At 28.6% G+C, this 18,309-nt stretch overlaps 1 protein-coding gene across 1 annotated transcript; it reads right to left on the bottom strand.

The window, feature by feature from the left end:
* Nucleotides 1-12,341: 12,341 nt before the first annotated feature.
* On the bottom strand, nucleotides 12,342-16,728 carry LOC130960488 (SPX domain-containing protein 3). The gene is made up of 3 exons (XM_057885898.1): nucleotides 16,286-16,728; nucleotides 13,915-14,080; nucleotides 12,342-12,890 (listed from the first exon to the last, which is right to left on the bottom strand). Exons 1-3 carry the CDS (start codon nucleotides 16,550-16,552, stop codon nucleotides 12,529-12,531), a joined length of 795 nt encoding a protein of 264 aa, XP_057741881.1. The 5' UTR covers nucleotides 16,553-16,728; the 3' UTR covers nucleotides 12,342-12,528.
* Between the last annotated feature and the right edge of the window lie 1,581 nt (nucleotides 16,729-18,309).

Below are 18,309 nucleotides of genomic sequence, written 5' to 3'. Positions count from 1 at the left end.
AATATATATTAAAAATAAATAAATAATATATATTTTCATATAAATATATATAATAATTAATTTAATATTATTTTTAGTATAAACTTAATATTTTAAAAAATTTATTAATGAAAATTTTTAAACTATTCAAATTTCAATCTGAACCTCTTTATGAGTAAATATTCAATTACTCCATATTTATTTTCAAAATGGATCAAAAGCTCTTTTATAAAAAAGGAGACCACTTTAATAAAAATACTAAAAATATATTTTTTTAAAGACATTTATATGTATCATGTTATTATTGAATATTTTTATTAAACTAATTAATAATTTATTATTTAATAAATTAGAATAAAATTGGTTTATTATAGCAACAATAATAAACCTAATTATCTGCATTATAATTATTAGACCTAGTTTAATACGATCGAATTACACAATTTAAATTGAATATTTTTAAATTTTTTTATAAAAAGTGCAAATATATCCCTGATTTTTTGTTTTGCGGACATTTAAATTCTTAAAAATTTAAAAATACAATTATATCCCTAAAAAAATTAGGTTTATTGTTATTGTTATAAAAAAATCGATTTTATTCTAATTTGTTAAAAAATTAAAAAATAACCGGTTCATTAATATGTTCAATAATAATGCGGCACGTAAACGTTTTTATAAAAAAATATTTTATGCGTCTTTATAGGAACATCTCCTTTTTATGAGAACATCCCCTTACAAAAAGTATATAACTATATTATTATATAGTAAAAAGTTGTGCTTATTTACTAAAAAGGTTAAAAGTTATTATTTAATTTAAAAGATATAAGAATAAATAATTTTAAAAAAATTAAAACTTATTACAAAAAGTAAGTTAGATAAAATTTAAGCAAAAATTCATAAGCATCATAAAATTGGCTTTATTATATATACTAAAAATTAGACATAATTAATTATTTATATGATTTACATATTAGAATATAAAATATGCATTCAAAAATCTATAACAAAACACATGCAAATATATATATATATATATATATATATATATATATATATATATATATATATATATATATATATATATATACAAATGCGTTTGGATTTGATTTTTTCGATTGTACATAATATCATAATTAACCCAAATATAAGTCAATAGTTCTCTAGTTTAATTTATCATACGCATTTCTTTCTCTTCTTCAATTCCTCCGCTAACTAAAATTTTTCATCGTAATTTTTCATAACATATATATCAACATTTATCAAGATCGAAACTCATTTTTTATATAAAATAGTATTACTTTAATTTGTAAATAAATGAACCATCGAGAAAAATGACCAACAAAAATACGTCCTCCGTCCGATTCGTTTTTGTTTTCATATGTGATGGATTATTCTTAGAAATATAACTCAAAGTTCAGATTGCCATAAAATGTTCATGTGCTATTATACAGAGTAATATTAGGTAGATGGTATAAAATCAGCTACTATAATCATTTTGTATAGGAATGCAGAATTGGCCTGGCTAGTAATATTTAAAAAGTTATCATCAAATTACTCCTCCTAAAAATTTTAATTTGTTTAATTTTTATATAATTTTTTTATTTATCTTATGATATTTTTTTATTTTTAGTATTAATTAAAAATCGAACTCTTGACCTACTTTAACATAAAACTTTAATAAAATGTTATGATATTATTTTTTTCTAAAAATTTAAGTTAATAGAACGATATAACATAAATATTATTATATCTCTAATAAAAAGTATTAAATTAAATTTTTATTTATAATTAAATTTATAAACAATATAATCACATTAGTATGGATTATTATAATCAAACCTTATTATACATGTTTTTATATTGATGATTAATTAGTAATTGAATTTATTTAATGCTTACAAAACATATATTTTTTTTATAATAATGAAGTTTCCCATACCGAATCCTTAGTTCCATTTATCTTTTGCAAATATTTCAATGTTAAAATAACGACTATTATAGATATAATCATGCATTTATGGTTTTTTTTATCAGTTAAAATTAAAAAAAAAATAGTTTAATGACAGACAAATTGAATAAACCATCCACAAAATTCACGAAGAACTAAATCATTTTCTTGTACTTCTAATTATTTTTCAAATAATCTTTTAAAATAAAACCTAAAAGCATATATATGCATAGGATAAAAAAAGAAGCACCGTTCTAAGTTAAAACTAAAGAACTTAATTAGATTCCTTCAACTCTACCAGCTAGGTTGTTGTTGTTGTTGCTGCATTCTTCTGCCTTCATCTTGAATACTGAGATCATGGTTGAGAACTTGCTCTTAAGATTCAACTTTTCTACCATCCCTAATGTCCAATACAACAAATATTTAAGCAAGTGATGTCCCATTATTATTGGCATAGATCCCCAGATAATAATCACAAGCCAAAAGAGAATGCTGTTTAGCAAGATGGACAAAAGTGATGCCGAAGAAATCGAACCAAAAGCTAGAAGAATAAAAGTTAGAATCTGTTCTTGGTAGCAACCAAGTAGATCCTTTCTGTAAAGCTTGATTCCGAGCACCATGCAGTAGATGCATATAGCCATCAAGAAGGTCTGGATCTGAATCGGGTGCGTCGCCGAGGGCGGTTTGTTCTTGTTTTGATACTCAACTTGGAGCACCCCAAGAAGAAGCGGATCCAGAAATATGAATATGGCATGACATGGTATTGAAACTGAAGGTCTGAACCTTTGGCCATCACTTGAGGAAGTAATGCTATATATCAAGATTCAAAGACCATAGAAAAAGTTAAAAATTAAAATAATATTGCAAGTTGAATTGAAGAAATGGTTTATCAAAGATAACATAAAATAAGTGAAGCTTTTGCGCTTAATGATATATTATATAATGGTAGTTGATGAAGTTGGTGAAGCGTGTTATTTTATTATTATTGCAATAGTATCATTATTAATAGTTTAATTATTCTTTGTAATTCAATCTCTTATTTTATTCTTGCCATATATGTTGATGATGGATGTCGCAGGTAATAATGAACCAATCAGAATAAACAAAAGACGATGATATAATTAAAAAATTAGGGCAAGTAATCAAATCAAGCTGCTTAAGATTAAGGAGATTAAGAGCGTGGAAAACAAACCAGTTCCCTTTATTATATTTTAGGTGGCATGAGCAGTTCAAAGACTTGAATAACTTCCGTTGATTTATTTTTGCTGCCACTTCCACTCTTGTTGCTTTCATTTTGCTTCTTAAGAGACTCAAATTCTGAGTATTATTAATTTCCTCCCATCATAGATTTGAAGCATCCATATATGTATATATCAATAATCTTTCGGTTCTTCTATGGATATCATAATTTCTAAGAATGATTACGTCATTGTTGCGAAAATATTAAAAGCGTCTGGTCAATTTGCTAGGGTTACACACCTCCAGCGTCTCACATGGCGGGTCCACTATTGGGGTATTGATTTTTCCGGGAAAGTGTGTCTGAGTAATTGGTGCTAAGTTTGAGTTATTTGTACATTTAAAATATCGTTTGTAATAACTCTCTTCTTCCTTAATTGTTAGTAATAATAATATCACCTTACACACAACTTCATCCTTTTCTGCAATAGACATAAGAAATTTTTATTGCTATGAAATTGGTCAAATAATTGCCTTGTGTTATTTCTTCAATAACATTAATATAAGCTATTTTATATCGTTGTTTTACTTTAAAATGGGCCTAAAAACCAACGTGCTAAAAAGCCCAAACTTGTTCAAAAATTCCGTAGGCGCATCCAAGTTTTCCATGGCAATTCGCCCGCCAGGCCGTCTTCATAATCACATTCCAATGGAGCTGATGAGGCCTGGATCACATGATAAATTTGTCTGCCTCACAAGTCATCACAATTGATCTGCACTAGTGTGTGTGAATAAATGTGAGTAGTGAATGTTTTTAAGAAACAAGGAAATATAAGTAATAATTACTTTTTATAATTTATATAGCAAAACTGATAAAATAAGTATTGGAGATATGAGCAATACTTAGTAAAACTGTTAGTTAGTTATAACTGATTTAGTTAGAGGTTGTTAATTTTTTAGAGATAAGGTTTTTTAACAAATTCTACTGTATAAATAGAAGGTTATGATTCTGTTGTAAAAAACTGAAAAATAGCACAATAATTATTTTATTTCAATTTTCAATTCAAATCTCTTGTCAATCTCTCTCTTCTCTGTATTCTTTAATTTCTATCATGTTATCATGAGCTCAGGTCCAAGATCCATAGCAACGATTATCCCACACTCTTTTTCTTCTCCTTCTTCTACAAATTTAACTACTTTTTTTACGCCTATGATAGATAAACTCAATGAAAACTCTTTTAAGATCTGGCAGCACTTGTCTCTTCATGTCATCAATGCTAATAAATTGGTTGATCATCTTAATCTAGAGAAAATTTTAACCAGATTTAATAATGAAGCAGCTCGAATTGCAGGAATAGAATCAAAATCCTACAAGAAATGGAAGACTAAAGATCACTACCTCACGACCTGGCTTCTTTCATCAATTGATGATAATTTCAAGAACAGAATGTTGGATTGCGTTTTTGCACACTAGGTTTGGGCAAAAATTCAAGATTATTTCTCTAAAACTTCAAAAATCAAAGATTCAACAATTAAAATTTGAACTCAAGTCGATTAGAAAAGGTAGAACTTCTGCTACTGAATATCTCGCCAAGATAAGAAAGATTGTGGATTCTCTAGCAGCAAGTGGTTATACCCTCTCCCTTGATTTTTCTTGCTTCCATGGCTTTGATCACAACTTTCACTCTTCTCAAAATTTCACAAATCAGCAAACAAATACACCTTTGGCTCTTCCACCTCCATCATCATTTCATGCTCCTCGTGCTTATCTTGCAACTCCTTCCGCCTTGTCACATTCTTCCTGACTTCCTGATACAGGTGCTCGTCATCATGTCACATCTGATCAAAACAATCTAGTTTGCTCATATGATTACAATGATTTTGAACAGATTATTACATTCTCCTAAAATAACTCAGAACCTTGTTAGTGTGCATAAATTTGCTGTTGATAACAAATATTTCTTTGAGTTTCATGCTAACTATTGTTGTGTTAAATCCCATATTACAAAGGAGATTCTTTTTTAAGGAATTCCTAAGAATGGCATTTATCATTTTGATAGAATGGCTGTTACTCAAACTAAATCTGACAATGCTGATAAGAATTTAGTACAAATTGACAACTTTTATCCTAAAGTTTTTCATGTTAATTTGAACTCATATGAACTGTGGCATGATAGACTTGGCCATTGTGGCACAAATACTATTCTAAATGTAATGAGACATTGTAATTTGAATGTTCAATCAAATAAAGTCACTTCTCATATTTGTGAATTCTGTTGTATGGCAAAAATGCATCTTCTTCTTTTCTCTTTGGATAAATTTAACTTTAATGCTCCTCTTGAAATGGTGTATTCAGATTTATAGGGACCTGTCCCTATTACTTCATATCATGGATTCAATTATTATATCTCATTTGTTGATGCTTTTATTAGGTATACATGTGTTTATCTTCTCCATTCTAAATCTCAGGCATTTCATGCTTTTTTACAATTCAAAGCTAATCTTGAAACTCACACGGGTCTAAAGATTAAAGCTTTACAAACTAACCATGGCCGTGAATACCTATCTACACAATTCACTGAATTTTTGGCTACTCACGGTATCATTCATCGATTCTCTTGTCCATACACTCATCAACAAAATAGACGGACCGAAAGGAAACATCGTCACATTGGCCTTGCAATGCTTGCAAGAGCTTCTCTTCCTTTGATACATTGGGACGATGCTTTCCTTTCGGCAACCTACATCATCAATAGACTACCCTCTCCAAATATTCAAAATATTACTCCTTATGAACTCCTTCACAATCATAAACCAGACTATTCTTTCCTTAGGACCTTTGGGTGTGCTTGCTATCCATGTCTTAAACCATATTCTAGCAATAAATTTGACTACAAATCTCAATTATCCATCTTCTTAGGTTATGCTCCTAATCATAAGGGATATAAGTGTCTCACTAAATCTGGAAAAATCATTATTACTCGTCATGTTATATTTGATGAATCTATATTTTCATATTCTATTCTTTTTCCATCCTCACTTTCTGCTTTGCCTAAGCAACAATTTTCTCATACATCCTTAGTACTGCCTATTATAACTCATACTTCTTCAAATTCATATCTTAACAATGAGTCCAGTTCTGCTCTTCATTCCTCCTACCAACTAGTTCCATCTAGTTCTAATTTTGACCATCTTTCTCAGTCTTTCTTAGATGCATCATCACCTAAGCAACTAAGCAAGCCTCTAACCAAAAACCAAATGAGCCGATTCCTCTCTCTAAAGCCAATATAGCTTAGCTTAACACCACTCAAATAATGTCCCTATTTCACGTTTAGAAATACAATTTGGAAGTTCTCCAAAACCAAAAATTTTAACTAATACTCACTCAATACAAACAAGATCCAAGTCTGGTATTGTAAAACCAAAACTATTCTCAACTACTACTTCTTCCAATCTTGATCTTTATAATAATGTTCCTACCACTACTGCACAGGCTTTACAGTCACCTCATTGGCATCAAGCCATGTTGGAGGAACTGCAAACTTTATATAAGAATCAAACATGGAGTTTAGAAACTCCTCCCCCTACTGCCAAGGTGATCAGTAGCAGGTGAATTTATGCTATTAAAAGAAAACCAAATGGAGATATTGCTAAGTATAAAGCTAGATTGATTGCAAAAGGTAACCACCAAGTTGAAGGGGTTGATTATGAATAGGTTTTTGCCCCTGTAATCAAACCTTCATCCATAAGAATTGTTCTCACCATTGCTTTAAAGTATCATTGGCAGATTCGACAGTTTGATTTCAATAATGCATTTTTGAATGGGGATTTGAATGAAGTATTTTTATGAAATAACCTCCAGGATTTTTTCAAGGTGATGTTGGACAGATTTGTAGATTGAAAAAATTCTTGTATAGCTTAAAACAAGCCCCAAGAGCATGGTTTGTTAAACTTTCTTCAACTTTAGCTTCATCAAAACCAGGTCAGATCACTCTTTATTTGTCAAGCATGATCCTACTATCACTATATATATTCTAGTATATGTAGATGATATACTTATTATTCGGAATAATACAATTGCTATTCAAAATACTATAAACCAGCTTTACAACATTTTTTCCTTAAAAGATCTTGGTAAATTTAGTTATTTTCTTGGAATAAAAGCATGTAAGATTGATTCAGGAACTTATCATCTTAGCCAAACAAAATACATCTCTGACTTATTGAAGAAAGTTGGCATGACAGAATTAAAAGGAATTCCAACTCCTATGATCCAAGTGTTAAACTATCTAAAGAAGGAAATGATATCTTTGATGATGCAACATTATATAGATTTGTTATAGGATCTCTACAGTATGCTACCTTAACAAGGCTAGAAATCTCTTATTGTGTTAACAAATTAAGTCAATATATACAAAGACCCTTGATTAGTCATTGGAAATGTGTGAAGAGATTGTTACGGTATCTTGTTGCAATAATAGAACAAGGTCTTTTGTTTAATTCCAGCACTGACTTAAGAATTTATGCTTTTTGTGATTCAGACTGGGGATTGGATGTTGATGATAGAAAATTCACTTATGGTTATGGAGTTTATCTTGGTGGAAACCTGGTATCTTGGTGCAACAAGAAATAACCCTTTGTCAGCAGATCCAGCACAAAAGCTGAGTATAGAGGACTAGCTGAAACATATTTTCAAATAGTCTGACTCCAAAATCTTCTCAAGGATCTTCACATCCAAGTTGACATTGTTCCCACTCTATATTGCGATAACATGAGTGCTGTTTTGCTGGCAACTAATCCCATTTTGCACAGCAAAACTAAACACTTTGAGTTAGATTTACATTTTGTTAGAGAAAAAGTAAATTAGAATCAGCTAAGTGTTGTTCATATTAGTGCAGTGAATCAAGTGACTGACATTTTTACTAAACTCCTATCAGCAGAACCTTTCAACAAGTGTAAAGACAAACTTAAAAGTTACTGCAAGAGTATCATCAAGTTTGAGGGGGGATATTGGAGATATGAGCAATAGTTAGTAAAACTGTTAGTTAGCTATAATTGATTTAGTTATAAGTTGTTAGCTTTCCAGAAATAAGGTTTTCTAACAAATTCTGCTGTATAAATAGAAGATTATGATTCTGTTGTAAAGAACTGAAAAATAGCACAATACTTATTCGATTTCAATTTTCAATTCAAATCTCTTGTCAATCTCTCTCTTCTTTGTATTCTTTCATTTCTATCAATAAGAGATTATCTTAGTTTTTGTTTTTTTTTTAAATGTAATAATAAAGATAAAAAAAAAGACATACTGATATATTCTAGTTTAGTTTTTCAAATGCAACGAGACTTATATCAATCTAATCTTTATCATGATCTATGATGAAATTATCACCTAAGCTAATCTAAGTTTACTAATTTCTAAATACTAACCCAACTTAAACAAGGAGAATTAAGTACACTCCAATCTCAACACACCTTTAAAATAATCACTCAAACAAAAGTATAAAATAACATTTGTATGATCAACTCTCTTTATTTTTTATATCTTTTAATACAAATTTAATTCGAGACAATAAAAAAGGTAATACCACACTCAAGAACAAAAAGAATAAAATCAGTAAAAACTCTGTAATTGATCTAATTTGGTTTGGATTGGTTACCTTCTTCCTTTGATGGTTCCTTTATATATAGGAGTTTGATCTCTTCTTTAATTGAGGAACCATTTTCTTATTTGTTGTAGTAGCTCCTGCACTCATCAATGTGATAATCGTTAGTTTGATTTGAAAATCATTTCCTTAATTATTTAGCTTGATGGCAATATGTAGCAGCTTTCCAAGGGAAGCTTGATCTGATCTTCGATAATATTCTTTACATTATTACTGATTTGTACATCCTGAGAAGTATGTTAGTATTCTTTTTACAGCAAGCCAACGAGGCTAAAGTAATTTTTGAAAAAATTGACTAACTCTATTGACAGCATAAGCTATTTCTAGATCTGATGAGTTAGCACAACATATTGAAGTCCTCCAACCATTGATCTAAATAGTGTAGGATTTTTTAAAAAGTGAGTTCCTTAAGATGTAAGTTTCACACTGGTTATCATTGGTGGCAGAACAGATTTTGAATTTAGCATACCAGCTCTTTCAAGTAAATCTATACTTAGACTGAGTTATGTGTAAAAGATGTTCAGAGACACAATTAAAATCCAAGCCTAAAAAGTAGTTGACACTACCCAAATCTTTTAGTGCAAAAAGAGTTTTTAATTCTGAAATGAGAGTACAAATAGCAGTCATGTTATAAGAATGTCATCTAATATGCTAGAATGTAAATAGTAGGTTTAGATTCAAATATGTTGAATAAAGAAGGATCAGATATTGTATTTAGAAAACAATTTAAAAAGGGTGGAGCACAACTTATTATACTAGGCCCTTGGGGCTTGTTGTTTCAAGCCATAAATGGCTTTATGTAATTTACAAACAAGAGAAGAATAAGATGATATAAAGCCTGAGATTGTTGCATCAGAACTAATTCATCTAACTCCCCATTTAAAAATGCATTATTTAAATCAAATTGTCTTAAATGTCAATCCTTAGACATGGCAATAAATACAGTTCTAATTGTAGCACATGCTTAATTACAGGATTAAAATTTTGAACATAATCAATGCTGTCTTGCTGATGACATCCTTCAGCAACCAATTGAGCTTTATATTTTAGAATAGAATTATCAGGAGCTCTTTTGATTGCCAAAACTCAACGGCTACCCATGAAATTGTGTTGTGTCTTGTGTGTAGCATTATTAAAAATATCAGTAGTTAATGGTAATTCAAGAGGAGATTGAGTATTGCATGTATCATTAGTAATAGATGATCATGTGTCAATAGACAAAATAGATAAATCAGAAGAAGTATTAGAAGGTACCTGACGAATGTGTGATATAGAAGAAAAAGTAGAACTTGATTCTGAACCAAAAATTGAAGTAGTAGGCATAGAAGTAGAAAACATACTTACATAAAGAAAAGAAGACTCATCAAACAGTATATTTCTAGCAATGTATATCTTATCATTAGCATTTAAACACTTAAATTCCTTAGATTGTGGAGCATAACCAAGAAAGGAACCTTTTTTTAGATCTATAGTTTAATTTAGTTGAATTATAAGGTCTAGTGTAAGAAAAACATGCACAACCAAAGGTTCTTAGCATATTATAGCCTGATTTAACATTATGCAATATTTTAGAAAAGTAACTGTGAAAAAGGCATCTTCCCAAAAATATTTAGGCATTCCAGCAGTAGCAAGTAAAGCAAGTCTCATTTCAATTACATGTCTGTGTTTTCTCTCAATAATACCTTATTGTTGATGTGTATATGGACAAGCAAGTCTATGATTAATACCATATTGTTCTAAAAACTCTTAAACAGACTTGGGTAAAAATTCTTTGGCATTAGCTGACTGAATAGCTTTGATTTTACAACTAGTTTTTGTTTCCATAAGATTCTTATATTAAGTTAAAATTTGTAAGAATTGATATTTAGAATGAAGTAAATACAAGCATGTGTATCTCATGTATGCATCAACTAGGCTTAAAGAATACTTATAATCTGAAGTTCTGAACATATCAATAAAAATCAATTCAAGAGATGAAGAGTAAATAGTAGCAGAATCAGAAAAAGAAGAGTGTGCATATTGGCTAAACAGCAAGATTTTCACATAAAATGAAAACTGAAGGTGAATAATTATTGTTATTAGATTGAGTCTCACAAGAGAGATTACACGTCCAAAGAACATTTTTAACTATCTGATCAGAAGATAAACTAGAAAGAAAAGCACTAGGAGATACATGTGAAGTAGAATCTGAGATACAAAAAGGTGTAGCAAGATATGTTCTTGGATCAGAGGATTGGATTGGAGGAGACCTCAATGCTTCTGTTTTTGAAATCAACATCCATGGAAGATAACAGCCATGTACACAAATTGTAATCTTGTAATAATTAACTATTCTTCATGTTTGCTGAAAATTTTCTTGACTGCTTTGTCAGCATCACTATCGAATTCAGGAGGGATCTTTTCAAAAAGTAGATGATCTTGAGAATTCTGGCTCTAGATTGTGAATAATGCCAATTGCTGCCAAGTGACAAAATTGTCTTCATTGAATTTATCTGGGACTGGATAGAGTAATGCTTTTTTATTTTTGAGGGGCATGATTCAGATGAAAAGCTAGGAGTAAAAGGCTCTAAATACCATGAAGGAATTATGCAGAGAATGAGAAATGAATTCACATAAGAAAGAATTGAAATCTGGAAGTATTATGAATGATACTTGTTAAAGTTAACCATAAAAAGGGTATATATACACTAACTAGTGGTATCTCCAATTATGTTACTACTCTATTACTATAATACTGTTTACATATCTCAATCAAATGTTTTATTATCATTCTCTCAACTCAACAAGTAATGTATGCATGAAGAATGAAGAAGCTTTTAGTGATGATGAAGTATCTTAAGGTGAATTTGGTTTATATTTTTATTTTTATTTTTAGAGTAAATGCTCTTTTCGGTCCCTAACTATTTACTCGATGGACTTCCCACCCCTTACAAAATCTTAAAACCCAAATCGGTCTCTATCTACTTTGATATATGTACGTCCGATCCCAGTCCCTGGTTAGGGACTGGAAAGGACATTACCAGGGACCGAAAAGGCATTTACTCAAAGTAGATACGGATTGGAACGTACATATATCAAAGTAGATAGGGACCGATTTGGATTTTTAAATTTCTTAGGGGGTAGAAAGCCCATCGGACAAATAGTTAGGGACCGAAAAGAACATTTACTCTTATTTTTATGCCTTTTCTCATTTTGTGTGAAATTGCCAAAGTTTCACATTTTTCAATTATTTGTGTTTTGACCCAAAAACTTTTTCAATTATTTGTGTTTTGACCCATAGTTTTTGGGTCGGAAATAAGATTTGTTTTCTCCAGAAAGAGCTAATCCAATACAAAGTGGGGAAGGAGGAAAAAAAAGAAAAAAGAAAGAAAGATTAGGCTTAGAAATTTTGGTAGCTAGGCACCAGACATTCTCCAAAATGAGAGGCTACAACTAATTTGACATTACCTCTAAGGTTTTTTTTTTTTTTTTTGAAAGAAACATTACCACTAAGTTACTTTCATCGTATGTATACAAAAAAATATAAAGAATTCCAATAAATTTCAAACATATTCTTTAAATTTTTTATCTTTGTATTTATATTGCGACTTTATTATCAAACACAATTTTTTATGAGTGTATATAAATACTAAGTATTAAAATTGTATTTATATAAAAATTTCTCGCAATGCCATTTCTGATTTTCCTAACTATTTTTGTGATCATAAAACTATAGTAATAACTATGACAATTTTATACATAACCAATTCAAATTTTTTTCCCCTACACAATTGGAACTGCAGCATTGAGTTGTATTGATTGGATGAGATCAGAATCCGGCAAATTAAGAGGAGGCAAAGAAAAAGGACTCTGAGTGGAACTCCCTTTTCTTATTTCTTGCATTGTAAGCAAAGCCTTAACAGTGTTCCTGAAAATACCTTCCCCTGCCACAACAATGGCTTCTTTTGCTCTTTCAGCTGCTTCCTCTGCTGGGAACACTGTGTCAATTATGCTCTCACATTCCTTCACTAGGTTTGAGATTATATCAGTTGTGAAAAAGGGTTGCACCAAAACTTTCTGAATGAATGGCAAACGCAATAGTCCTCCTGTTCTCTTGTCATATTTTTTCAGAATCTTTGCCAGCCCTGCAAAATTCAACATATACATTATTCAACACTAGCACATAATTAAAAGATAAAATGTTTTTATTAGTATTAGGTTTAATTATTCTGTTAGTCCTTGTAGTATTACTAAATTTTCAATTAGGTTTTTATATTTTTTTTTAATTAGGTTTCTATATTGCTTTTAATTTTATAATTAGGTCATTTTCATATAAAAAATATTAAAATTAATAGAATATTTTTTTTCCAAAATACATGCAATTAAAGATCTAGTTAAGTTTGTAATTATGAATACTTTCAATGTACAAAAAAATATTTAGTTAACTCTAACAATTTTTAGATTAGAAATGACCTAATTATAAAATTAAAAATAGTGTAGAAATCCAATTGAAAGGAAAAAAGTATAAAGAACTAATTAAAATTTTAGTGAAACTATAAAGACCAACGGAATAATTAAACTTTTTTATTATTATTATTATTATTATTATTATTATTATTATTATTATTATTATTATTATTATTATTATTATTATTATTATTGAATTTTGAATTTTGAATTCATATACTATTTATTCACTATTTGACGAAATCTGTATCACATTATAAGTGAAAATTTTCTTGTGTGCTCTAAGAACAAATGAATATTTTTGTTTTGTGTCATATATTTTGTCAGTTTGATGTTAGTTTTTATTTTAAAATTTAGGATTTAGTGTTTAAAATTTAAGATTTATGATTTTGTTTTATTAATACTTTTAAACTTAAATTTAAAGTAATAGTGAATTTATACTGCTAACATCGAAGATAATTAATTGATTAGAATAAAAACACTTACTTACAATCAGAACATATAAAAATTTCTCATCTAAATGAGTTTAGTGATAGACTTACATATTTAAGCAAAAATAATATATAAAACCTTAACAAAATTTTATTCTAATATGGGGTCAAAGATAGTAAGATAATGAGAAAATATTTTATATGTACGTCTATATATATATGTCTGTCTGAAACAATTTTTCAAATAATAAAAAAAAAGAAAAGAATGAACCTGTGTAATTGATGTTGCTGTAGTTTACTAAGAGAACCATTTCACCATGGAAATCAACAATTGCTTTTCTGATTTTTTCCATCTCCTCCTTGTAATTCTCTTCTGAAGGGTGAATGCCATTTGGTCCCCATAAATCAACCACTCTCTTTATCTTCTGTTTTAAGTTCTGCAACCAACATTTAATTAGTTATAAAGTTTTCATACACAATATTTCTATCTTCTTCTAAATTAAGTGGTAGCATGATTTTTCATGAGGATCATAGAGACAATATCTTTTAGAAATAGATTATCTCAAATGAAATATCAGTTCATGCTATTGCTGAGGTCCGATGATCAAGTAGATTTTTCAATTGAGCATATTTATCACCATAGCATGCAAATCATTTATTAGAAAAGATGTTGAGTTACACACTATACTATTTTACTAAAAAGGTATAGTATAATAATATCATGTAAAAAATATTGTGTATTAAAAAAATAAGAAAAAGTCTAGGGCAGCAATTTTATTGAATTTTAGCTAGCATGTAACCAGCAGAAAAATGTGAGTCATTGGATGAAACCTTACACCAATATTTGATGGCTATCAATCACAAAAATTGCTGATCCCTTAACATTACTCAAAAAATAAATTAATACATAAAAACAAACACTTTTTTTTCTCCAACCTAAATTACAAAACTTATTATTAGAAATTCAACTAATTCGATCGGGTTTAGTTAAAGTCTTATTAAAGAATATGGATTTGCAAACCTCCAAAGAGTTTTGCCTGATCAATGGATTGTTAAATACAAAACACTATATTCGAGCTTTCATTACTTGCTTAAATAAACAGACTAGTGAACCAACTAATAGACCAAACAAATTTGGTTTTGTCAATTTTTTATTTTGGTTTATGTTTTGTCAAAATTTTTATTTTTATTGTTTTTCCATCCCAGGTAAGAAGAGATCAGCACAGTATGGGCCATGGAAAACAGATAGAAAGTAAGCTCCAGATTGTACTTAAAATGGGCCCAAGAAATAGAGAAGCTTCCATTGAATGATTGAAAAATTTAAAGTGCATATGTTCAAGCTTCAAATCCTTGGACAAACCTTTTTGGACCACTTGGTTTTGGTTTCCCTTTTTATATGTCCAAAATCAGTTGAAGATTGAAGATTTCATCAATTTTCTTAGTCAACCAAAAGCTTAGAACCCAAAAACATAATTAAAAAAAAAAACTCAACAAAACGTGGTTTATGATCTTCCACATGAAAAAAGAAAAATACAAAACCCCTCCACAATACGATAAAAAAAAAAAAACCCTCCACAATAGAAATTAAAATACTGATAGCCTAATACCAAAAAAATACTAGTAGGATATATGAAATTTTGTGTTAATAATAAGATATCCAAAAAAATACCAAAGAAAAATAATATGATACCCAAAATTGAAGTATATCAATATTTTTTTTAATATAATACTAATATTTGGTATTTATTTTTTGTATGTTAACTAAGGTGTCATGGAATGCTTATACTATAGTCAAAAGTCAGCTAAGTAAGACTTTTGGTAAATTCATAATTTTTTAAGTAATAATGATATTTCTATTAAATTTTTCACTGAATTAATCATATAAGTTCATAATAACATATGAAAAAGAAAAAATATTCACCTACGCCTTAGTTGGCCCACACCACCGCCAACTTTTAATTAAAAAAAGTTCAACAAGGATGTTATTAGTACAACATTTTCAGTTTTTAGAAATTAGATAACCATTGAAAAATAATAACGAATATTCCTAGCATAAACGATGCAATTTATGAAGCAACTCAAGTAGGAATCAATTCCTTCCTAGTAACATTCACCCGTTTCAAATTCAAATTTAACCACTTCATATTAAATGATAAATAAATACTATTGTTGTAGCAGTTTACAATGTGCTAATGCCACTACATAAAAAGAAAATTCATAATTGTTTTTATAATTACTATATCTCAACTTAAATGATCTCTATTATAAGTTGCTGAGATTTTAAGTCACAAAGATTTAGTGAAGCAGAACTTAAGTAGTGTAAATCAAGATCAAATATTTGTCTGTACGACACATTAGTTAAATATTCTTATTTTCTGACAGTATCTAATCGCTGTTTTTTTTTTATTATTATCTGTGTGTTTGTATCTAATAGTTTAAACTATAATTTTATAATAATTTAATCGAATATACGAAAAATTAGGATATATATACTCTAGGTTTCTGAAAATTAAAAATTGTTATATTACTAGTTTTTTTTAGCATGAAGAAACCTTAATGAAATCAAATTCTTTTAATATTGGCCATTTTTTTCAAAGTGAAGAAGCTATTATGAAATATGAAATTATGAACATTATTATTACCTCATGGCGAATAACAAACTCTTCTTCTTGCTCCATGAAGAAGCCATTGAACTTGTCAATCTCAATATCCAACAAGTACACAAAATCAGACTCAGCCTTGCCATACTTCAAAGACTCATTTCGGCTACGCCAAGACTCATTTCGTCGTGTTGGCGCGGCCGAAATGAGCTTCACAAGCTTCTTCAGTTCCTTGTACGACAAGAACTTGTCCCTCCATTCGGGGAGGGAATCTTGAATCTGTTGCTTCAACCTCTTACCAAACTTCATAACTCAAATTGCAAAATTTTAACAAGAGAAAAAAAAAAGAAAATAAAAAATGTAAACCTAATAAGAAGAAGATGATGATCAAATTAAAAATAGGTTGGTATGGTGATGTAAGAAGATATATGAGAAAAAGGGTGTAAGGGGGTTTATATTAGTGAAGGTTTGCTAGAATATTAGAGGCATATGCTTACCGTGATGAAGTGGCGGTTAGAAAAGGGTATAAAAGGGGTCGTTGGAGAAGCATGGGAATTCTTTGGAGGCATATTCGGTTACTATAATATTAATATTACACGGTCATACTTAGGACTAAGACTTTGAAAATCATAAAAATTTTGGTGCTGTGGTAGTGTGGTTGTGGTATAACACTATGTGGTTCAGTTTTGTTAAAATATGGGTGTTTTGGTTTACGTTTGAGTCACGTTTTACTTTAATTAAACACTTAATTCGACTCTTATCTATTTTTTTAAAGATAAAGTAAACTTTATCAAAAAAACAGAGACATTTTATCTCTTGACAATTATTTTAAAATTATATAATTATTCTGTTAAAAATTTTGCTAAATAATAATAGAAGTTAGTTTTATAAAAGTTTTATTTATAATTTGTGAGGCTTTAAAATTTAAATTTTCACAAACTATTAATAAATGAGGAATTTTAGGAAGTCCGTAAAATTTGTGATATGTAGTCATCAATTAGTCATTATCAATATTTTTAATAGTGTGAGATGATATTTAATGGTGTAGAATCACTCATTTTTTTTATGGTTAAGTACTGGCCAAATTTCAATAAAAGTGATAGTCCTATAGACTTTTTCTTAATAATTTTTTTTTTAATTTTTTCATTAATAGTGATTACGTGAAGAAAAAATTATAAGAAAAAAAGAATTATTGCCAGAAGTGATATTATAAGAAGGAAAATAATTACAATATAAAAATTAAAAAAAAAATAGCATCGGATAAAAAATGAAAAAAGAGAATGATGATGTTGATGATGTTGTTAGTGTTAATAGTGGTAAAAAAAAATAATGATGATGATAATATATAATTGCATAATGGAAATAGGAGAAGTAAAAATTATAACAATGATGATAAAAAAAAAATAGTAATAGTAATGATGGTAATTGGTTTTATTGTAAAAGAGAACTTAATAAAATCTCACGAATTACAAATAAACACTCTACAATACTAATTGTCATTACTATGTAACAATTTTTTAAACAGAAAAATTGTATTGTCTCGAAATAATTTTATTAAGCGAAATGTCTTATTTTTTTTGTTAAAGAGACCGAATTAATTTGAGTGTTTACTCTTTTACTTTTTTAGTCTCTATCTTTTAAGTATTTTTTATACAAAAAAATTAGAAAAATATTAGATAATTAATATTTTCTGTTATATTCATCTTAAAAATATAAGAAATAAAATTTTAATTAATCAATATTAGTTTATTTTTAAAATTTACAAATTTTCATTTGAGAGATTTTAAAATTTAAAATTTAAGATAAATAAAATAATTTTAAAAATATTAATTGATATTGGTTAAAAAAATTAGCCTCTTTCATTATTCATTATTTGTCTTATATTTAAGTCAATACTAGTCAATTTTCTACTTATTTCTACTAAAAGTATGAACTCTCTATTATTTTCCAAGATTTTAAATGGCTAATAAATTGTGGCCAATAATTAATTGATAAGCTAAACTTTTAATAATTAATTGTTTAGTTGCTTTACTCTGTACGTAGTTCAGCTTTTTTTGTAACTATCT

The sequence above is a fragment of the Arachis stenosperma genome, chromosome 2, assembly GCF_014773155.1.
Source record: "Arachis stenosperma cultivar V10309 chromosome 2, arast.V10309.gnm1.PFL2, whole genome shotgun sequence".
Classification (NCBI taxonomy): Eukaryota; Viridiplantae; Streptophyta; class Magnoliopsida; order Fabales; family Fabaceae; genus Arachis; species Arachis stenosperma.
The sequence above is the reverse complement of the archived record's forward strand: the minus strand, read 5'-3'. Positions and strand labels throughout refer to the sequence as shown.